The 23,384-nt window shown below is 49.0% G+C and overlaps 1 protein-coding gene across 1 annotated transcript; it reads right to left on the reverse strand.

The window, feature by feature from the left end:
- Window positions 1-17,844: 17,844 nt before the first annotated feature.
- Window positions 17,845-22,276, reverse strand: NPPC (natriuretic peptide C). Its single transcript, XM_084779039.1, has 3 exons — window positions 22,022-22,276; window positions 21,324-21,634; window positions 17,845-18,343 (listed from the first exon to the last, which is right to left on the reverse strand). Exons 1-2 carry the CDS (start codon window positions 22,109-22,111, stop codon window positions 21,344-21,346), a joined length of 381 nt encoding a protein of 126 aa, XP_084635165.1. The 5' UTR covers window positions 22,112-22,276; the 3' UTR covers window positions 17,845-18,343; window positions 21,324-21,343.
- Between the last annotated feature and the right edge of the window lie 1,108 nt (window positions 22,277-23,384).

Below are 23,384 nucleotides of genomic sequence, written 5' to 3' on the forward strand. Positions count from 1 at the left end.
ACATCCCAGCAAACTCAGCTCCAGGTTGACTGTTAGATGTGTCCTGTGTTAACACCACACTTCTTCCTCAGCTGGCCTTGGGTGACTCTTGGCCTTTGTCATTTTGTCTTTCCTTTCCTGCTCGTACAGTCCCCTCGCCTCATCCCCAGTCTCCCTGAAGCAAGGTGAATCTTCCCTCTTAGCTCGGACAGAACCACTAGGCAGCTTCATTGGATGACTACACCCTTCCGTGGCAACCCATTGGTGTCTGCTGTTAGGTATCAGAGAGAGCAGGACGAATGGCTAACTGAGGTGCATATTGACGTATCAAAGTGGACCTGGCCACCAGGCTCTCACCAACACAGACCCTGCTAGAGTCATCCTGGCTGGCACACCCAGCCCCCTACCTAAACCTCGCCAGCCTCTGGGCTCCCCTCCCTCCCCCCAGTTCCTCTGATTCATTATAGTCCTGCCATTTTGGCCTTCTGTCCTCCTGATTCTTTTGGTCCCCACGTGCTCTCTTTGCTCCCACTCTCTTCTCTTGCTTCCCTTGACCTGCCTCATGGCCTGCTTCAGTCTGCTGGCCCAGTGCTGTGTGGACTCTTCCAGATGCTTCTGGCTGTGCTTCCCCTCATATCTACAACAAGCCTCCTCCTCGACCATGCCCAGGAGCAGTCATGTCCTTATTTGTCGTTCATCTGCCGCCTGTGTTCTCAGATCTCCCATTTCCAAGTGATTTTTTTTTCTCTACAAAGACAGCCAGCCACCCTCCTAAGAGGGCCCTCGTCCCCTGCCGAGACAGCACTGGTGACTCCCTTCCCTTTCACAGAGCATCAGATTTTTGAGAAAGTCTGACTACACAAGGCCAAGTTATTTTTTCTTTCTAGCTGTTTATTTAACCGGGACTGGTAATCTTCACAGACATTTCCCACGTGTCTCTAGGGATGCAGTTGGAGGTTTGCTAGTGATGTCAGAGGTCAACAGGCCCACACCCTGATCCTCAGTGATAGAGCAGGGTCCACACCCAGTAGAGACAGAAAGGCAAACCACACCAGGCACTGCAGAAATCACAGGGAATGGTTCCGTGAACAGTGATATAGTCATAGATTCTGGAATCAAGACACAGACTTCTAGGAGTTAATCTTCTGCTTCCAAGCCATGGTTGGGCTGCTGGGGGGAGGAGTCTGGGGCTATTCATAACCACTCTAGTCAACTACATTGGAGACCCAGATCTTGTAAGGGGGTGGTCTGTGATCAGTTGCCCCAATTGTGGATGTTCCTTCTTAGTTTCTAGAATCTATAGATATCTCAGGAGGCCCCATAGCTATGGGACCAGGCCTGAAGGAGAGGCGGTGGGTTTCCAGGCCTGCCCAGGGGAACAAGGCCATCGGTCAAGATCAGCATCAGTCTGTTGATATGTTTCCCAGAGTTCTGTGGGGCTGTGGTAGAGTGTCTGTAGACAAAGCTCATGCGCATGAGGGGTAGTTGGCTTCCATGGGTAGGACTGCTTGACAAAGATGTCCAGTTTCCACCTTCCTGTCAGGGAATAGGCTGTGCTTTAGCACACTTTATGTTGCTATAACAAAACACCTGATGCCAAATAATTTATAAAGAACAAGCTTTTCATGGTTCTGGAGCTTAGAAGCCTCAGATCAAAACTGTGGTAGGTTTATTGCCACAACAGAGTCCTGTCTCTGTTTATGATCATGACAGAGTCCATCTCCAAGATGGTGCCTTGAACATCGTCACATCCTCTGGAGAAGAAAGCTGTGTCTTCAAAAATGGATCAAACTTCCTCTAGAAACCCCTTTATAATGGTATTATTCTATTCATGAGAGTAGATTTCTTTTGACCTGAACGATACTCAAAAGTCCCACTTCCTAACACATGAATTTTGGGTGGCACGCTCAGACCACAGCAGTCCAGAAACCTCCAAGCCATTGTTGATGTGTAGCAAACGATTTCACATTGATTTCCCAGCATGCAGTTAGAACCAGGTTAGACACAATGCCTATCTACATCACTGAATTGATGGTTCCAAGAATGGTGTTAGTAATGGCAGCACAAATCTCCTATGAGCTTTTTTCTTTTTGTCCCTGGGAATGTTTTAAAATCCTTTCAGGCCTACCTCAGACTGCCCAAATTAGAAACTGGGGGCGGCACCCAACAAACTGTGGTTTAAAGGCAAATCTGACCGTTATGTGCGCTAGCTAAGAGAACCAGACTTGCAATTTTGTAATTCCATGTAATCCTGTCACCTCACCACCAGAGGGCACCATTAGGCTGTGGTTCACCTGTCATCGCTTGCTGTCAGGTTCCTCAAAGGCCGGTCACAGGTATCAGAATAGCTCACAAGTGCCATCCTGTTCGGACTGTGCGGCACAGTTGGTCTAGTCCTTGCTCAGCTGTGGAGCCGATATGTTTCTGCGGCGGTAGAACCTACCTGGCCGCGCTTGTTTTGTTTGGTATAGAAGGGAAAAACAAAACAAAACAAAACAAAAACCACTGGGATCAGAAATCGACATGGTGTCCTATTAGAAGTCAGCATTGTGAAGTCCTGACAGGAGGCAGCGCCCCTCTATCCAGTGTTTTCCTCCCCCCTTCCCCCTCCCCCACCCCCCGCAGCGCCCCTCTATCCAGTGTTTTCCTCCCCCCTCCCCCCTCCCCCACCCCCCGCAGCGCCTGCTTCCTTCCACTGTGGCCAGGGTCCCCAGCTCTGAAAGCCTGGCTGTCCTTAGAGAACCCTTCCTTCCTCTGCCCCCATCTTCCCTCCAAACATTTACCCTTTAAAATCTCAGATAAGCTGTAATTAACATCTTGGAAGTGTACCCATTGCAAGTGTTTGATGGGATTCAGGTCTGATGGATTTTGACAATTGTGGATGCCACCCCATTGACTTTTTTATTTTTAAAACAGTATAGCTATCATTATACTGAATTTATAATTCTTCTTTCCTGTAATAGTTAAGATTATTCAGGTAAATAAAATGAGTTGTAACAGCAGGAGACATTGTACATATCTTACATAATGTTAAAGACTAAACATGTTTCCAATATCGTGCTAAGAAATATCGGTGAGACCATACCTGTATTTCAGTGTGTATCAACTCACTCTCACCAGCAGCTCCTGCTCCAATTAGCTTCGCGCTGGGTGCTGAATGACAAGTGGTTTGACCCAATAAAAGTTTAAAATACATACTTACTGTCGGTCACAGAATTCTTGATATAGCTGGATTTTTCAGTTCTATGGCTGACTTCTGCAGGCTGTGGTGGACTCTTAAGTATGGTTGGGTCAGCAGCCAGGCAGAGAGAGAGAGAGAGAGAGAGAGAGAGAGAGAGAGAGAGAGAGAGAGAGAGAGAGCGACTGAGAGACTCATTCCACCCTCTTCTTCTTGGACCTGAGTTTTCTTGTCTGAGACACTTAGACCCCAGAGGACTTTTGCAGAACCCTTGGCAAGCCTGCAAGGGACCTCCCTGATTGCAAAGGTCATTTTTCCTGCCCACAGGACTTTGCGGGGGATTTTATATGAGTGTTATGAAAGGACAGATTAAGTTTTTAGAACTGACTAAAAGTCACATCCATTAAATTCTACATTGATTTAATTTAATGTACTGTTATTGAAGACTTGGCTGTAACCACAATGCTTTATTTACTCAACAAATATTTATTGAGTATTTAAAATATCCAGGGGCCTAGACTCTAGACATTCATTGTGAACAAGTCAAAATCCTGCCATGTGGCATGTCACAAACAGGCACAGAGTGCAGTAAGATGGAGCAGTGGGACACCAGGCCACAGACAGTGACACCAAGACATCTTCTAGATAGCATGGCTCGGGAAGATGTGACTGAGAGACGGGGCATTGGAATAGAAATGGGAATGAAACAAGTTGGTGGGTTAGTCAGTGGTGGGTAGATTTATTTGTTTGTTTGTTTCTTTGTTTGTTTATAGACAGGGTCTTATAGAGCCGAAGATGGTCTTGAACTCTTGATCCTCTTGACCTCTGCCCCCTCCCCCCCCCCACAAGAGCTAGGATTACAGGCATATGCCACCATACCTGACTGAGAAGGGTTTATTTAACTCACAGCTTCAGAGACCCACCATCCAAGACCAGTTGGGCCCACTGTTCAGCCTCTTGTAGGGGAACCTTTTGGCTGTGACACCACAGGGTAGAGACAGGGAAGGTAAAAGACAGCATGTGGAAAGGCCGACTGCATTCATGGAGTAGCCTCCCCTTCTCACAGCTTGCTGCCTTCAGAATGAGAGAGAGACCCTAACCACTATGAAAGCAACAGCCTCTAAAACTGAATCATCATCCCGTGTCATGTGCAGGTTCCACCATCTCTTTCGCTGCCACACAAGGGACCCTCCTGGACCACCTGCTCTTCGGGATACACCCTTGAATCATCACCAAGGTGTAGCAATGACCAGACCAGGCTGTCTGGACAAGGAACCGATGAACACAGAGGTCCTAGGCGGGAGGGGTCCTGGTAGATCACAGGGGCCACACCTATGTGGAGAAACCAGGGAGTAGCAGGGGAAGCTGGGAGAGCCACCAGGTGCCACTTGCTGTTGCCTGGGACTAGATGGGAGGGACCTGAGCAGAGGACAGCCAAGACCTGCTCAGAAACCAGCTTGTGTTGAGAGGCAGGGTGGGCAGCACCAAGGTTTGCATTAGACAAGGGCGCAAGTGGAGGAGACAGCTTCGGGTTTCCTGCCGATGACTCTGATGCGGACACAGGACTGGCTTGAAGCAGCTGTAGTCTGGGAGAGACCAGATCTTCATTCCCCTGGCTTCAGCACACTTTGCAGAGCACCCTGCCCCACCCCCACCCCGTTCTTCTTCATAAGCGTTGAGTGTGTCAACGGACAAGAACCTCAAGGGCAGCTGATCCCCCTGCGGCCCTCCAGTGACCTGTCATCCTGCCCTATGATAGATAAGAAACCCACAGCTCAGATGTGGGATATTTGCCCCACCGCACAACCCCCAAGTGCTGGTCTTGAGAGCAAAAGGTCACAGGGACAGTCTCGTGAAGTCACAGACACAGTGTCAACTGAAGGAAAGGGAGCAAAGCGGCAGCATGGTTGGGAGGCAGAGAATGCCACACGCCAGGGCAATTACTTAGGGGACATAAAACATTGGTACTGACAAGGCAGAGAGGAAGTTGGCAGTTCTGTTGTTTCTGAACTGGAATCCTCCTGCCTCCGCCTCACAAATGCTGAGATTACAATTATACACCACTATACCCAGCCCCCTCTTTCTTTATATATAAGCCTTCTCATCTGCTGCCCCAGGCACTCCTTGTTCCTGAGCATTCTCTAGGGACACAGTCACTTTGGATTCAGTTGCTGATAAGAGAATGTGGCCTTTTGTCCATCCTGTTAGCCATCCCCTAGTCACTCCAGGACTGTGACTCCAGTGTGAAGCAGCCAGCCCTAATCTCATCAGAAGGGACCAGAGCCGGAGCCTTGGGCTTGTCCTTTGCTTTAGCAGATGTCCACTGAGTCAGGATCATGAAGAGGAGAAAGACCCCAGCCTTACCATGAGGATTTTTGAGACATTTTGGAATTGAGTAGACTATCTTGGCTCGGGCCCAATGTGATGGCTTTTGTGCACCCGGGAGACAACTGTTCTTCCCACTGTCGGCTTACAGGTTTGGTAAGACTGAGACCTTTGTTTCTTGGCAGAAGCAGGAAGAATTTGGGGGTGGGCATGCTGGTGGAGTGTAAGGACACTTCAAAGGTCAGAGATAGGGCTTGAAGAGGAAGGAGGGGGTAGCCACTCTCCACCCCATCCCCCACTTCTCACTGTAGGGCACGGACTTGATGGGCTGAAGGCCCAGTGGCAGGGAACAGTAACAAGAGAGGACTGCCTTGGCCACGTGAGACCAGAGGCGTCTCAGGCCCAGCCTCAGGCCTGGGTACCCAGAAAGCTGAGGATGCCACCACTGCAGAGTATGGTTCCTGAAGGACATTGACAGTGGCCAGTGTCCCTTGAGAGGGGAAGGAAAGAGAGTGTGTGGTGTGCGGTTGTGTTGTCTAGAGGTGCAGTTCTTTCAGGGCATCCTGAGTGACAGGATGATATTGGTGGTGGTGGTGGTGGTGGTGGTGGTGGTGGTGGTGTGTGTGTGTGTGTGTGTGTGTGTGTGTGTGTGTGGTGTTTGTATGTGTGGCTGTGGGTGTGACTTGGGTGTCACTGTTTTAGCATTTGCTTGAGGTTGGGGGAGATGCGTAATGAGGTGGGACGTGCATGTCCCAGGGCTGTCATAACCAGTGCTGTCAGGTCATTGTCCAGCAGATCCATAAGCGACCACACCACTGCACCATCTCCCAGAACTTGCCTCCTGGCCAGTAACAGGAGATGCTAGGAACAGCCAGGCTGTCTTTTTCCCTTCGAGGAGTGGTCCACTCACCTCTACTCGAGCTCTGGGCACTCTCACTGTTAGACCAGGTGAAGCACAGTGCAGGCTTGGGCTAGGTGTGCCACTTTATTTGAGACACACTGTGTCTCACGCACTGTGTTTTTTCCACTTAAAATGTCCGTGTTCAGTGGACTTTTTACCAGTATTGTCTCGGTATCGTCCACACCACCACAGTCACGGTTAGGTTGTCTTCTATTCCCCTCAGGATAGAAATTCCTAGTCCGTTAGCAGCCTCCCTCTTACCACTCTGCACGCAGCCCATCCTGCTGCTGCTGCACTCTGCACAGGTTTGCCTATTCTGGCCTTCTATGCAAATAGAGTTATAGCCTCTATAGACTTTTATTCTGCGTCTTTTTCACTTAGCCTGATGTTCTCAAGGTTTATCTATGCCATAACAGAAATGGTTTCTTTCTTTAATTGCCAGATACTGTTCCTTTGTATGGATACAGCACATTTTATTTATCTACTCATCAGTTGATGATTACTCAGAATTTTTTCTGATTTTTTTTTTTATCTATGAGCGATGCTACTATGGATGTTTGCATGTGTGCATTCATGTCACCAGTCTGACCACACACATACAGTGATTTTAAAAAGTTGTAGTTGCCTTAAGTGTGGGACCTTGAGATAGTATCTGTCATGGTTGGCAAACATCCTTCCATGTGTTACTCCAATTCTAGCCTCAAAAAATGATCCAAACCTTTGCCTTGAGAAAGGCTCATCTTCCTCAGTCTTCATGGGTTCTGGGAGAGGCTGATGCCAGCCCTGACAGGAATTTCATGGAAGGACACTGCTATGCTATGAGTCTGAAATAGGTTCACGTGACTGAACACTTGGTAGCCAGCTGGTGGTGCTGTCTCGGGAGGTGGGGCCTAGCTGGCGGAAGTAAGTCATTGGTAGGTAGAGTGAAGGGTCACACGGATGACTCCACTTCTGTCTGAGCTCTCAGCTTCTTGGCCCACTGAGCTATGAAAAAGCAAGAACATATTTCTGTTACCATGCTCCCGCCATGATGGACTGACTGTATCCCCTAAAACCGTGAGCCAAAATAAATTCTTCTTCAGGTTGCTTCTGATATTAGCATCAGATATTCAGTGACTGTGATGAGGAAAGTAACTAATGCAGATGTTGAAGGCTCTCCGTGTGTCACACATAGGGTGTGAGATGCATCTACAAGACAGTCTCTGGGCCTGGGGGAAAGGATGAATGCAAGCACAGAGTGGCTTATATGCATATATGTCTTATAACTTCACTATTAGCGAAGCACTTTACTATAAACACAAGTATATAAATGAGTGACTATATCTGTGTTTACTGATGGGGACACGAGTCCAGAATTTAGGCACCATTGTCTAAAGTCACGTGAAGGAGCCCCACATTCTCTCCTGCTGAATTTTTAGGGGCTCCTTTGCAATAAGCGGTGTGCCTGCCAGGGTCCTCTTCACTTGTGTGCAGAGTTCAGACCAGCATTGGGTCCTACAGTGCCAATGCCATGGGATAGACTGGTCCCAAGGGGTCCTTAGTCCTTTTTCAGAGACATCCATGGTTGTCCCTCAAGTATAGACTGGTTCTTCCGGGACTTCCCTGACTGTTAAGGCAGGATATCTGGCAACCGTATCTGCATCCTGTTCGCATGTCTAGCCTCCTCAGCAGATGCCGTGAGGGCAGTGGAGATTCTGATTTAGCTCGATGGCCACAGGAACAATCTAAAGACAGTGAGTGTCCCCTCAGGAGTGCAGTGTGGATCTGTTTCTGCCCCTGGTGATGGAACCAAAAGGTGGCGCCACAGAGGAATTGTACCCTATACTGACTTGGACTATGTGGCTGCTGCAATCTGAATGTGTCCCCCAGGGTTTCCTGTGCTGGAAACCTGGTCCTTGCTGCAGCAGTGTTGAGAGGTAGGACCCTTGGGTGGAGCTGGATCAGGCAAACTTCACCCTCACGAATTCACACATAACATATTGGTGAATGGGTTGTTTAAAATAAGGATTTGTGGGCTGGAGAGATGGCTCAGCGGTTAAGAGCACTGCCTGCTCTTCCAAAGGACCCGGGTTCAATTCCCAGCAACCACATGGCAGCTCACCCCTGTCTGTAACTCCAAGATCTGACATTCTCACACCAACACACATAAATTAAAATTAAATAAAAATATTAAAAAAAAATAAGGATTTGTGCCGGGCGTGGTGGCACACACCTTTAATCCCAGCACTCGGGAAGCAGAGGCAGGAGGATTGCTGTGAGTTCGAGGACAGCCTGGTCTACACAGCAAGTCCAGGACAGCCACGGCTAAACAGAGAAACCTTGTCTCGAAAAACTAAAAAAGAAAAAAAAAAGGATTTGTTTATTTAAAATTTTTTTATGTGTATGAGTGTTTGTTGCATGTATGTATTATAATGATTGCTTTCTGGCATGGAGGGCTGAAATGGGTGTTGGGTTCCCTGGAACTGGAGTTGCACGTGATTGTGAACCTTCATGTGGGTGCCGGAAATTAAACCAGATCTTCTGCAAGAGCAGCAAGTGCTCTTAACCACTGAGCCATCTCTCCTGCCTCTGAGTGGGTTATTAGAGGAAGGATTTGCTATAAAAATGAGCTCTCTCTAATACAACTGCTCTGTTTTTACCATTGGAAGTCCTTTTCTCTGTTGTGAATGCAGCCTGAAGGTCATCACTAGGTGCCAAGTAGATGCCAACATGATGTTCTTAGATTTTTCCAGAATCCAGAACTTTGAGCTTAACACATACTGTAGACCAGTATGTGGTTTTATATATGTTGTTAGGGCAAAAATGGATTAAGATATTCACTTGTGCAAATACATATAACACAGACACAGATGATGAGATACACACACACACACACACACACACACACACACACAGAGAGAGAGAGAGAGAGAGAGAGAGAGAGTGTTCTGGGCTGAGGCAACTTCCATCCTACCAGAGGGGCTTGGCCGTCATGAAAAAAGACAGTAGTGGTCAGGGTGTCAGGCCCAGACTAGACAAGTGAGGGTCTACAAATGGGAAGAGGCTATTGGAACACTTGATATAAGTGAGAAACCAAGAAAAATGCTGAAAGACACCAAGGGGAGGCCTTGGTGGGCTCAGCAGTCTAGGTAATGAGCGAGTCTTTGGAGGATTTTATGGCTGCTCCTGAAAGGGGGCAAGAGACAGGAGAAACCACAGTGGGTAACTTTATAGTCTCTTTTCTGAAGGAGCCTGAAGTTATTGTCTGATTTTAATGTTGATAGTAATATAAATATGGATTTAATAAGTCTCATCAAAAACATTAAGGAACTGCTGAAAACCAAGAACAGGACATCTGCTTTGCAAGCCACTGCAGAAGATGAAAGCAGGCACAGCAACCCGAGGGGCAAAGTTAAGTATAGAGGAAGGAAAACAAGGAAGCTTGAAAGCAGATTCTCCAAGTTAAATGAGAAAGTCAGCTTAAGCAATGACAATAAATAGGAACAGTCGGGTCTCCTCATTGAAAGCCAGAACTTCTTCATTTTGTAATGTATTAGATGTATTTTGATCTAATACATTACAGATACTTAATATAATATACATACTTATATATAAATATATAACATAATAATATAATATATTATGTATTATAATATATAATAAAATACAATATAAAATATAATATACATACTTATGTTTAAAAAAGCACACATAAAGAATTAAAGCTTGGATAAAACCATCATGCACAAATAAAAATAAATTAGGGAGTGTGGCGCACACCTGTAATCTTAGCACTTGCGAAGTGGAGGCAGGAAGATCAGAAGTTCAAGGCCAGCTTCAGTGTCAGTGAGTTTGAGGCCAGCCTGGGCTACACAAGTCCCTGACTCAAAACAAACAACCTCCTCAAACAAACCCTCCAAAACCCTGACAAAATGCAACAAGGTAAGATAAAATATCTGGCAACCCCAGCACTTGGGAGGCAGGGGCAGGTAGATTGATATGAATTTGAGCTTAGCCTGATCTGCATATCCAGTTCCAGGCCAGCCAAGGTTATATAATGAGATCTTTTCTCAAAAATTACAAGAGAAAATAGATCTCATACTGTCCACATCAGAAAACAACTGAATTGAGAGTTAGGGTTAGCAGCTATTCCACTCCTAGGAGTATACCCAGAAGATGCTCCAGCACACAACAAGAAAATTTGCTCAACCATGTTCATAGCAGCCTTATTCATAATCGCCAGAACATGGAAACAGCCTAAGTGCCCCTCAGTAGAAGAATGGATAAAGAAACTGTGGTACATATACACGATGGAATATTACTCAGCTATTAAAAACAAGGATTTTCCAAAATTTGTGGACAAATGGATTGAACTAGAAATGATCATAATGAGTGAGCTAACCCAGAAGCAGAAAGAGTCAAATGGTATATACTCACTTATTACCGGACACTAGCCCAAGGGACAAGTCCCATGAAAGTCTGCACCTACCAGGAAATGGGGATGGAGGTGAGGACATCCTATTGAGACTCTAGATGAGGAAAATATAGAGGATAGGCAAGTAGGGGGACCCAGAGGGTCCTAGAAACCTACAAGAAGAACATTATGATGGCTAGATCTGAGCCCAGGGATTCTGCTTGATCTAAGGCACCAACCATGGACAAAACGGGCAGTCATCATCAAACCCCTACCCAGATCTAGCCAAGGGACAGAACATTCTCCACAGCTAAGTGGAGACTGGGGACTGACTTTCACAGGATCTCTGGTGCCCCATATTTGGCCATGTCCCTTTGAGGGGGAGGCCCAATGGCACTCGGAAGAAGGATAGAGGACTACCAAGAAAAGACTTGGTACCCTAGCACCATATTCAGGGGGAGGAGGTCCCCCACAGCCACAGTCATAGGGAAGGGGGATTGGGGTGAAAGTGGGAGGGAGGGAGGAATGGGAGGATGCATGGGATGGGATAGAAAATGAGATGTAATAGGAATTATTTTTAATTTTCAATAAAAATGTGTTAAAAAAAAAAAAAAAAAAAAAAAAAAAAAAAAGAGAGTTAGGGTTAGGACTAGGGTATGAGAAGCTCAAAACAAAGGAGTGCTCCCAGTGTGACTGCCACCAGATCTTTACATAAGACACAAGTCACGTTTCATTTTGTTTTTGTTTTTGGAGACAGAGTATTGCTATGTATCTGAGGCTGGCTTTGAATTCACTCTGTAGACCAGTTTGGCCTTGAACATGAGGCAGTCCTCCTGCCTCAGTCTTGCAGGTGCTGGAATTACAGGTGTGTACCAGCAGGTCTGAAATTACAGGTGTGTACCAGCAGGTGCTGAAATTACAGGTGTGTGCCAGCAGGTGCTGAAATTACAGGTGTGTGCCAGCAGGTGCTGAAATTACAGGTGTGTGCCAGCAGGTGCTGAAATTACAGGTGTGTACCAGTAGGTATGACTTAAATCTTTGGTATTTTTCAGTCTGTGAGAGTTGGGGATTTTTTGTTATCATATCATAACTTCATATATTCTTTCAAATACACATGTTAATATCAAATTTTCATTACTGAATATTAACATTAAAACACAAGAGTGGTGAGAATTTTGGGGTCTTTAAAAACCTAGGTGTGTAAACTAAAACATTAAAAACAAACAAACAAAAAAAACCTAGTTACATGCCAGGTGTGGTGGCACATGCCTGTAATCCCAGCACTGGGGAGACGGAGGCAGGCGAATCTCTGTGAGTTCCCAGCCAGCCCGGCCCACAAAAAGAGAGTCCAGGACAGCCAAGGTTACACAGAGAAGCCCTGTCTCAAAGAACCAAAACAAACAACAACAACAAAGAACCAAAATAGACAAACCACCACCACCACCACCACCAAAACCCCCAGTTATGTTATGTAAGCATTTTTTTTTGTTGTTGTTGTAATCCCAGGTGTGGGCTATGGGGCTGCTTCAGGCTGTCCACAGCAGCAGACTACTGGCCTCCTGCATGCTCTGGCAGGGGTGTGATTCAACAGCTGAAGATAGTTTAACTCTGGGGACTCTAGAGAGGATATAAAAAGACCAGAGCCCCAAGGGAGGGGGTGTGGTTGTTCCTCCTGCTGGTTCCTGCTCCTGTTGCTGGTTTGTCAAGTGGTTGTGGGAAAAGAAACTATTAAAAGAAATTGGCGATATCCTGACAGCACAAAGATTGGACTTTCCCCAAGGAACTCAGTGCTCCTAATGTGGAGAAGGTTGGTAGATATAACAACCCAAATAAAGTAGCATAAACAAATATGCCTATGTACACATCTAAATAGAAAACAAAACAAAACAAAACAAAACCCAGTCACATCTTATTTTTCCCAACATCATTATTAGTCTCCAGTAAGTCAAATCAGTGAAAAAAAGATTGGGATGTGTAATATAGAAGGCAAAATTCATCAAATGTTTGTAGAATTCTCATACTGTGTAAACATGCATTCATCTTATTTTCAGCGTGTCCACGTACCTTTACACAATCAATGAAAATGTAGAGATGAGGTGGGAAGTATTTAAGACTGAGACGGGATGGAAGTCATGACTAAGGCAAGGTGAGGGAGTGAGGCTGCCACAGGCCAACTTTTTGGGATATGGATACAGCCTTACTCAGATATAAGTAGTCAGTCAAGCATGTGGATAAGAACCTGGAGACAGTAGCATGTGTGATGGCTGGTGTGGGTTGTGACAAGCACAGCTGTAAGGGATTGTCTAGATTAGTGCGGCCTCTGGCTGTGCCTGCGAGGCAGGGGCTGAATTGCATTGGTTGGGGCAGGAAGACCCATCCTGATTGCTGTTGAAAGAGAAGAGGGGCTCACCGTTCACCGCTCCCTGCTCCTGTCTGTGGAGCGGTGGGACCAGTGGCTTCAGGCTTCTGCCACCAAGCCTTTCCTGCCGTGACGTACCTGCAAGCTGGGAGCCAGAACAAAACCTTCCTTAAACTGCTTTTGTTAGTCATCAAAGCCTCTGTTTCTGGTCCAGGGAGCCCAATGACTCAGTGATAACTTCCACTCCCTTCGAGGAAGAGGAGGAGAAAAATGGAAGAGGAGGAGGAGGAAGAGGAAAGATGAGGAGAAGAAGAAAAAGAGGAGGAAGAAGAGAAACATAGGTTGCTTGCTGCTTCACCATGTGGTGTCCTCTGTCACGTCACAATGGAGCAAGTAGGCCCTGAATAGAGGCTATTACTATGCCCTCAGACTTTCCAGACTCTGGAACAGTGAGCTAAATCAATTTCTACTCCTTTCCGTCCCCCCCCCCCAAAACCTGCTCAGGTGTTTTGCTATAGGGGTAGAAAATAAACTTATGCACCCTGACCAACACTCCCTCCCAATATGCTTTTCTCAAACTCTAGCATGGGCTACTCAGTCAGCCGCCTGCTTCTATTGCCTTGGCTGGGAGTTCACTCAAGGCTCTGACTGTGTCTAGACATCGTGTCCTCGCTGAACACTCCCGCGCTCTCCTGTCCAGCACAGTCCCTTCTTCTACCACATGCACTTCTGAAAAAGAAAGCGCCGGGGGCGGGGGCACCACTCACTTCCCTGGGGACCTAGGACTACCTCTCCGTCTGCCAGCGCCTCATCACTCCCATGCCTCTGTACCACATCTCAGAATTACATCTTCCAGGGGTTGTGGTTGCCTGGGCCCCTCTTTCAGGTGTTCTGGGAGCCCAAGGTCAGGTTCCAGGGCTTCTGTTAGCAGCAGCTGTGCACCCGGGACCAGGGAGGCTGGGGAACATCTCTGTTGTGCACCCTGACTCCCTTCATATTTGAGGGCTCAACAAAGGGCTTCCATAATTTGTTGAAACTTGGATCTATGTCTTTCTGCACGTGTGTGTGTGTGTGTGTGTGTGTGTGTGTGTGTGTGTGTGTGTGTGTGTGTACCTATGAATGCACTGGGAGGCATGTTAGGTGTCCCACTCTATCATTATGAAGTTCAGTAAGGATCTCTCACTGAATCTTGAGCTAGACTGGTAGTCAGCAAGTCCCAGTGATCCTCCTGCCTCCGTGCCCCATAATGAGGCCATGGCTGACTTTTTATGTGGGTGCTGGGCATAACTGCAGTCCTGTGCAGAAAGTGCTCTTCCCCATGGAGCCTTCCTGCAGTCCTGAAGACAGGTCTTTTTCTTTTTCTTTTTTTTCTTTTTGGTTTTTTGAGACAGGGTCTCTCTGTGTAGCCCTGGCTGTCCTAGACTCACTTTCTTTGTAGACCAGGCTGGCCACGAACTCACAGCGATCCACCAGCTTCTGCCTCCCGAGTGCTGGGAATAAAGGTGTGCGTCACCACACCCGGCCTGACAGGTCTTGAAAGTCTATTCATTGACTCTCCTGAAAGCATGTGCGACCACCACACCTCACTGCCCTATGTGTTCACACCCTGTGAGCTTCTACAAAGGGTGTGCTTGGGGACACCAGGAGGCCCTGGAGCCTTCTATAACCTGGAACTTTCTGTTTCTCTGCTGTACTTTGGACCACCCCACTCAACTGACCCTGCACAGAGGTGTCCAACACTGCCAAGGGCTCCTCCCAGTCCCAGAGGACCAGGACTCCAGCCAGCCCCATCACTAGGGCCGTGTTTCCAGATGCTGGCTGTTACTGTCTCTCACGTGGGAGAGAAGCTGCAGTTCTCTAGGCAACATGAGATGAAATGCCAGGAAGGAGGCAAAACCCAGATGGGGAGGCTTCAAGCTCCTGGGCTATACTGCTAAGGAATACCCCAGCACGGCTCTGTTGCGACTAAGGAGGCAGACGCAGGCCTTTAAGTTTGCATTACTTTTCTCTTCGCTCTGCCAAAATACCAGACAAAAGTCCCTCTAGGAGAGAGGGGCTTATTTTGGCTAACAGCTTGAAGGTATGGTCCCTCATGTAGGGAAAGAAATGATGGCATCAAGGCTGCAGTCAGCGGTTAAGGGCACTGACTGCCTTTCCAGAGGGCCCGGGGTTCAAATCCCAGCACCCACGTGGCTGCTCACAGCTGTTTGTAACTCCAAGATCTGACACTCTCACATAGACATACATGCAGGCAAAAGACCAATGCACATAAAACAAAGGTAAATAAATAAATAAAGGCTGCAGTCAGAGCCGGGCACGGTAGTGCACGCCTGTAATTCCAGCACTCAGGGAGACAGAAGCAGGCAGATCCCTGTGAGCTCGAGGCCAGCCTGGTCTACTAAGCAAGTCCAGGACAGCCAGGGCTACACAGAGAAACCATGTCTCAAAACAAACAAACAAACAAAAAACCAAAACTAAAACCAAAACAAAAAACAACAACAACAACAAAAACACCCAAACTAAACAAAACAAAATGAAACAAAAGGTCTGCAGTCAGGAAACAGAGAGAGATGCATTTTGGTGCTCGGCTTCTTCTCCTTAAGTGGTTTTTTAAAAAATAGTTTATGTGTCTGAATGTGTCTGTATATACGCATTGCCTGAGAAGGTGAGAGGGGCATCAGTGCCTAGAGCTAGAATTACAGGTAGTAAGCCACCTGGCCCAGGTGATGGGAGTCAAACGCCAGTCCTCGGCAAGAACAATACACACCCCTAACCAATGAGCCATCTCTCCAGCTCCCTTCTCATTTCTCTTCTGTCTGGAACCCCAGCCTTAGGGCCATCCCACCTCAACTAACCAACCTAGAAACTTGATACAGACATGCCTAGAGGTTAATTTCCTAAGAAGTTCTATAACCGATCTTATTAAGGTGAGATTAATCATCACAGGACAGCAGTTGGCTAGTGACACCCTGGACTTGTGCTAACAGGTTGAGGGTCTGGTCTTACTGATGATGGGTGATATTGCCAACTGTGGGCCTTGCTTATTTTTCTGGAGGAGGGGCGCTAACACTTGGAGTGAGGGCAGCATAGAAGCAAGGACCCAGATACTTATCAGTCCTTATCAGCAGTTACTGGTTACCCCCAAGGATGACCACGGGAAACCCCTTTTGTCTCCAGTGGTTAGAATTCCTGACCCCTTTTGTCTCGGCTTTGAGACGAAGCACCTGCTTTTTCACCAGCAAAGCCACAGTACGACCACTTGCCTAGCTCTTGTCACCTCCAAGGTTCTGGCATATCCCTCTAGTGGTAAGGGGTGCTCCACCTGCAGGGCAAGCTGAGGCACAGTGAGGCCTGAATTCTGAACTCTGCAGCCCTCACCCTCAATGATAATGGTACTGGGTCTCCAGCCATAGACCTGGGAGCGAGGCAGAGGAAGGAAGGCAGCCACCCCCATGACTGGTCATTTGGCCCTCAGAAGGGGATTGGGAATGTCCCCTCAGGTCCTGGAGATTGGAAAGTGGGAAGGGCTTCAGCCTTCTCCAGCTGGGTTGCATCTTACTGCATCGGTCACTCAGATCCTGCTGGAGGACCATGAAGGTCAGGGGCCTCGGTGGCTGCAGAAAGACCAGGTGACACCAGTGTCCTTCAGGGACAGTTGTCTCCTGGGATCCCTTGGCACAGGGATGGTGTCATGACATCATCAAGAGGTTTAAATTTTAGTTAATTTTCCCTGTCCCTCCCTCCCCCTTTTTTTTTTCAAGACAGGGTTTCTCTGTATAGCTTTGGTTGTCCTGGACTCGCTTTGTAGACCAGGCTGGACTTGGTCTCGTGGTGATTCTCCTGCCTCGTAGGTGCTGGGGATACAGGAATGTGCCACCAAACTAAGTTCCGAGAGGCTCTTTGTGGCTCTTCTTTCCTCTAACGAGGTCGGACGTTAGGGAAGCCTGCACACCCATGTCGTTGAGTGGAGCATGTGGCGGGATTACCGCTGAATTATTGAACAGTTTCCTGCTGATTTCAGGAAAAGAGATTCTAATCTAAATTGTATTCACAAATTCCAAGTCATTAGTTATGATTTCACACTCAAAGCTCAGGAGCTGTGGTGTTAGCAGGCTCCTGACTAAGCACTCCCCATGGCGCATGCGTGGAGTCTGGCCATTCCCACTCATCCTCAGAGGTGGTACCCGAAGGACTGAGCACCGCAGTCCTTATGGAGTTAGGGCGAGCCGCCCACCCAACGCTTTGGAAGCACTATAAAAGGCCTGTAGTTGGCAACTTGATAATCCCACGAGGCATACAGAAACCTGACCCTCAAGACAGAGGGCAAATTTGGGGCAGTTTCTTCTCACAGCAGAGAGAAGGTGAGGTGGAAGTGGGGGGGCCCCAAAGCAGCTGAACCAACTCCAGTTTAGCACTTGGCATCAGCTTCGCAGGCATTGGAGCAGAGTTGGCAGTCACCCTGCGGTGGTGCACGTGGCCAGCCCGGTCCTGAGAGACCAACTTCAGTAGATCGAAGGGTGGACGGGGCAAGGAAACTGCGTTTTAGCAGGCGTCCTAAGGGATTCCGACACGGAGAAATTCAGAGTCGGGACTCTGACTGACAGTTGTACTTGGAGGCAGATGCCCTGTTTCAGATTCTCCCTCTGCTCAGCTTAATTTTGGAAATGAGAAGCAATGAATAAATAAAGACAATTTTCATGATGTTCGTGGAATGGCTTTTTTTTTTTTAACATTTTTTTTTCAACTAGTTAGGACAAAAACATTACAATGGTTGGCTTCTTTCATTTAGTTACATAAATAAAATTTTTATAAATATCTCTTTATAAACAATATAAATAGCTTTACAACATAAATACATTTATGCATGACGTGAATTTACAAACAGCAATGTCTTACAGCTGGTTTTGTCAGTCACTTTAAAAACTGTCCCTTGTCATCAAGACGGTGTAGGAGTGTGTGTTTCATGTATATAATATATATATAATATATAACTTTTTATTTTTCATTTTCAAAAAAAAAAAAACCCCAAACAACAAACTCATCCCTTCCCCTCCCCAAATAATAACAGAACAGCTGGTGTTGTGTATTGCCAGTACCAGGAGGAAAAAATAAAAAAGAAATGTAAAAGCCACATTGCATTGGAGGTGGTTCCAGATGCTGGAGGCTGATGACCAAGGATGACCTCAGCGCACGGAGCGGTTCCCAATCCTGAAACACAAAGTGGACACAGGACGCTCAGTTCTGGCCCCTTAACTGAAAAAGTCCAGCCCACAGGGTAGTTCTAGAACCTTTCCCCCTCTCTTACAGTACTCCGAGGCAAAGCACTGTGCCTTTGATCCTCAAGTCCTTGATTGACACTGGCTGAACCAGCACAGGTGGAACCATCGTATCTGCCAGACCTGCACTCCCCCCCCCCCCCAAGCTGTAACTACAGGCTTTGCTCTTGGCAACGGGCAAGAATAGTGGGGCCTCTTTCCAGCTCCATTTTGCTATAACACAAACCCTCAGGCAGTTGCTTTCATCTTGTGTCTGCTTGGCTATGTAAGGACAGAGAAGAGACTATCTCAAACTCTCGGTCAGATTTGACTTCCTGGATGGCCCTGAGGAGCTTTGAGCTCACCCATAAAATGGATAATAGCTGCCTCTCAGAACTGGCGCTGGGATTCAACAGGGCCACATATTAAGTATCCGCAGTGTCTGGGTCACAGCTACCAAGCGGCAAAGAGCACTTCCTTTCCTAGGCAGCTTTGTCTCAGAAATGGGTTACTTCTGCAGCAGGTAAACTTGAGCTTGCCACTGGCCTAGGCAAATAAATGTATAGCCATGCTAGATGGTGGGTTTGGAGAATGAGAGTAAGGCGATAAGCACTGTATTCAGGCCCTACAAGTGGCTGTGTGTTCTAAAAAGTGGCAGACATGTAGAGGCCTCCCTAAGCACAGCACTCACAAAAGGGTCTGGCTTTAATGGTCTGGACAATTCTGCCTAACTCGCTTCTTTGGCTCTTTCAGGTGAGATGGTCCTAGGGAGCAGGGCCAAAGTGTCCACTGAGGTCTCAGCCACACCCAAGTCTCTGTCTATTGTATAATCAAAACCTATAACCACCAGCGACAGTCATTACGGTGGGGCTTGGAGCCAGAGTCAACCCCTGAGTGGAGAAATGGTCACAGCGTTGGGAGTTTCATCAGTGTGAAGAAGAATGAGCCTTGCACTCTTCCGTAAGACCAGGCAAGGTTGGGGGTGGGGATGGGGGTGGGGGTGGGGGTGGGGGTGGGGGGCTCTCCACTGGTCAGCTCCACTAGGAGACGTCTGGTTTGAGAAGGATGATCTCCCTTCTCACTGGTGCTGGGCTAGAGAAATTCTAGGAGGCCGCTTACCTCCTAAGGTTGACAGGGGTCCAGAAGCCGTAATTGTCTTCCCTCCTTCCTTAACATCCCTCACCACCTTGTGCTCACAGATGCCTAAGCCCAAGGCGCCATCAGGGAAGTATATCCCAGGCACTCACGCAGAGGTTAAGTAACTTTTGTTTAGACCCTAAAGTCTATGCTTGGCGCTTAAATCACAAACTGAAAATCCAAGCCCTCAGACTCCGTCTCTTAGATATTCACACAGAAGAGATCAAGAGAGGCCATGACATCAAGGGCTTGCCCGTCAGAACCAGACTCGCTCTTCCTCCTGAGGAAAGGGGAGTGGAGACCCTAACAACCCTGTAGAACTAGGGCGAAGCATGCAGCCTGCTCAAAATGGGGTGCAGAGAGGAAAGGGCCAGCTGAGATTCCCGAGCCAGGGTACTTGGTGGAGATACTGAGCTGGGGTGGGGGTGGGGTCTCTGTCCTTCTGGCAATTGGCCAATATTTCCTAGATCCCTTCTGAGTATGATGTGGGTTCTTGAGGGTCTGTCCCTTAAGTTACTCACAAATTAATTTGCGGACACAAACAAGTTCACGGAGCACTGTACTTCCAGGAAGGTCTCTCATGCGAAGAAGAGGAGGAGGAGGAGGAGGAGGAGGAGGAGGAGGAGGAGGAAGAAGAAGAAGAAGAAGAAGAAGAAGAAGAAGAAGGCGGCAGCAGCTCCTGTGATGTGCGTGGGGAGGTGTAGGTGTTCCTGTGTTCCTATTCCTTACCGGGAAAAGACTGGCCACTGGGTTGGGGAGAGCTGCCTCCTCACCTCTGGGGTGGGACAGACACATTGTGGGACAAGCAATAGCAGCTGGGTGAGCGAGAGCCAAAGCTAGGAAGCAGCAGGGGCCTGACTGTCAAGCACCATCTAAGCTCTGCCCCCCTTCACATCGTCAGGGATGGAGTGTGGGAAGGAACCGGGGAGGGACCCAGCAGCCTTGGGCCGTGGACGTTTCCAGTCTGGGTGGAGGGCAAGGGGGCCGGAAACGGTTCAAAGCACAGTGTGGGTGGGCGACAGTGTTAGTAAAGAACTCCGTTTTGGACACACTAAGTTTGAGATTAGGACAAGGAAATATGATTTGGCTTGTTGTCCTGCCTCTCTCTTGAAACAGGGTCACAAACCCGGAGGTTCATCTCAGGAGCCCCAGGGCTGCACCATCAGGACCCTGGATAGACCAGTTTGCCCACAGCTGGGTTTGGAGCAGGGGTAAGATTCAGAATGCCCCAGGCAGAAGGGTGCCTGCTGCTGCCCACAGAGGCTCTTCTCTCCACTGCGAGGAACAGGAATATCTGCCTGCTGGCTGCCTGCCTTACTTCAGGGACAACAGGCTCAGAAGGGCACCCTGGCACTTGACTGCCTGGCTGCCAGCATAGAGCTGGCAGATAAACTTACTCTGGCCTGGTGGTACATCTTCCCCTCGCTCTTTCCAGGATCTCGCTAACAATTTCCAAGTTGTCTAGCTGGACTGTGGTCCATCGGGCCTTGGCCTACATAAGCCTGCCTTTGCTTTCTAGAGGAAGCCAGGTGGGGCTCTCTAAGGTTGAGCCCGGTTTCTGACCTTGCCCATGTTCTCCGGACACTTCTTTTTTTTTAATCTGTAAAATGTGATAAGTGAGGTAGCAGGCAAATGTCTGTCTTACACTTGATCCCATGCCAGAATAGGTTTAGGGACGGTCACCGAGCATAGGGATCAGGGAGCAAACGAAACAGCCTGCACAGGGCAGTGGTAGGGCTTGGTTCTCCCGGGTGCAGAGCTTAGGCGAGCAGGGAGCGTCCAATGCTGTTACTCACCGCCGCCAGGGGTCGCTGCACTAACATCCCAGACCGCTCATGGAGCCGATCCGGTCCAGCTTGAGGCCAAAGCAGCCTTTGGATAAGCCCTTCTTGTTGCCGCCTTTGTATTTGCGCGCGTTGGGGTGCTCGTGCAGAAGGCGGGCCCAAGCGGCCCGGGACTTGGTGTCCACGCGCAGGTCCCGGAGAAGTCGCGATCGGTCTCCCTTGAGATTGGCTCCCCCGCCGCCTGGAGCCTTGTCACCCTTTTTCTGATTGCCGCCAGCTGCCTGGGGCTCCGCCAGCTCCTCCCCTGGCGAGGTTCTTGGGGCCTGTCGGAGAAAAGAGTGGGCAGGTGAAAGGGTGCACCGATGTAGCGCAGGTGACTTTTACAGGGCCCAGAGTGGCGTGGCCCTCTCCAGCCGTGATTCCTCCCATCCCATCCATGCGGGACAGCTGAGTCGGCGGCATCCACCTGCCACACATCCCTCTCGCCTGCTCCTTCGGGGAGCCCCTTGCCCTTCCGTTCCTCTTGTCCTGCTGGGCACATTGGGGCACAGGAGATGTGCATGTGTTGACATTCTCTCGAGGTTGGGGAATGAACCCGAGAAGTCTCTGCTTTGAGGGCGCAAGTCCTAGGGATCTATCTGCCTTTACCCCCTGCGCGCCGCATCCTCCCACGCCCCTTACAAGCCCAGCGTCCTGGCGACAGCACCCACCTTCGGTGGCGTCCCGGGCTTGGCTTCAGAGGACCGGAGTGAGAGTAGCGTGAGCAGCAGGGCACAGGCGATTAGCTGGGAGAGGTGCATGATGCCGATAGGGCCGAGGGGTGCAGACGGTCTGCAGCCGGGACGGCCGGTGAGCAGTCGGACAGGCAGATGCAGAGCAGGCTGGCTAGGGGAGCGCGGGTCCTACTGCTACGCGGCGCCGGCTGGGTGCGCTCTGAGTCCGTGGCACGGCCGGTGCCTTTATAATCCAACCTGCCGCTGATGTCATCTTCCCGCCCACCGGGACGCCAGGGCCAATGGCACAGCGCACGCTGCCGAATCGACGGCCGGGATGGGGCCGCGGGGGCTCCCCCTGCTGCCCCCACCCACATCCCACCTCTGAAGGATCCCGCGGCTAGGCGAGCTGCGCTCGGAGCCACAAAGCGGCGCGCACAGGGGAACTCCTTTTGTAGGTTGCTCTTGCTTTAGTACTCGGTCTTCTAGGCGTCCAGTGCGCTGTGTACCAGTCCGGTCCTCACTGAGCGCACTGTCCTGGTATGCGTCTGTACTTCCTCTTGCAGGTGCAAAGGCTTAGAAGAAGTGTCCCTTATGCAAAATTACACAGGTAGAAAGTTGGTGCAGGCTGAAATCCACGCAGGTTGCCCCGTATTCAAATTCTTCACTAACATGGGATCTTCGCTGACACCTGACACACTCTAGCCAGAATGGAAGAGAGCTAGCTGACTGTGTCCAGACTCCCTTACACTGGGGAGGCGGAGGACGGTGTTGAAAGATCCTAGAGAGAGAGAGAGAGAGAGAGAGAGAGAGAGAGAGAGAGAGAGAGAGAGAGAGAGAGAGGGAGGGAGGGAGGGAGGGAGGGAGGGAGGGAGGGAGGGAGGGAGGGAGGGAGGGAGGGAGGGAGGGAGAGAGAGAGAGAGAGAGAGAGAGAGAGCGCTTGCTATAGCTGTAAAGGAGACTTGCAAGCTTCCAGTACTCACCAGAACCTGCGAGCTGCAAGGATGCCATCAACTCACATGTATGAGCCGTGTGTGTGTGTGTGTGTGTGTGTGTGTGTGTGTGTGTCTGGGGGGGGGCCGGTTAGGAGGCAGGTGACTTTTCTTCAGTGGTGTACTAACCCTGCCTGCAGGTGGAGATGTCCATTTTAGTGTCCTGAACACCACCAGCAACTCTAGGCAGTACTGGGGCTTTACTCAGCTCCAAGCCTTGACAGGCCATCACCGTTAAGTTTGGGGCTATAGTTGCCTTCTGCCTATAATGACCAGGCCACTTATCCCTGCTGCACACAGCTTCTCTCCCTGGCCTGGAATCTTGGGTCCCTCAGACTCTGGGAGCCTTGCAACTTAGCAGCTGCTAA

Source organism: Acomys minous (genome assembly GCF_964271855.1).
Source record: "Acomys minous genome assembly, chromosome: 4".
Classification (NCBI taxonomy): Eukaryota; Metazoa; Chordata; class Mammalia; order Rodentia; family Muridae; genus Acomys; species Acomys minous.

Coding starts and splice junctions, on each gene's coding strand:
- NPPC (XM_084779039.1), bottom strand. CDS start 22,111: ATGCACCTCTCCCAGCTAATCGCCTGTGCCCTGCTGCTCACGCTACTC. Junction 21,635..22,021: donor AGCCCGGGACGCCACCGAAG/GTGGGTGCTGTC, acceptor TTTCTCCGACAG/GCCCCAAGAACCTCGCCAGG.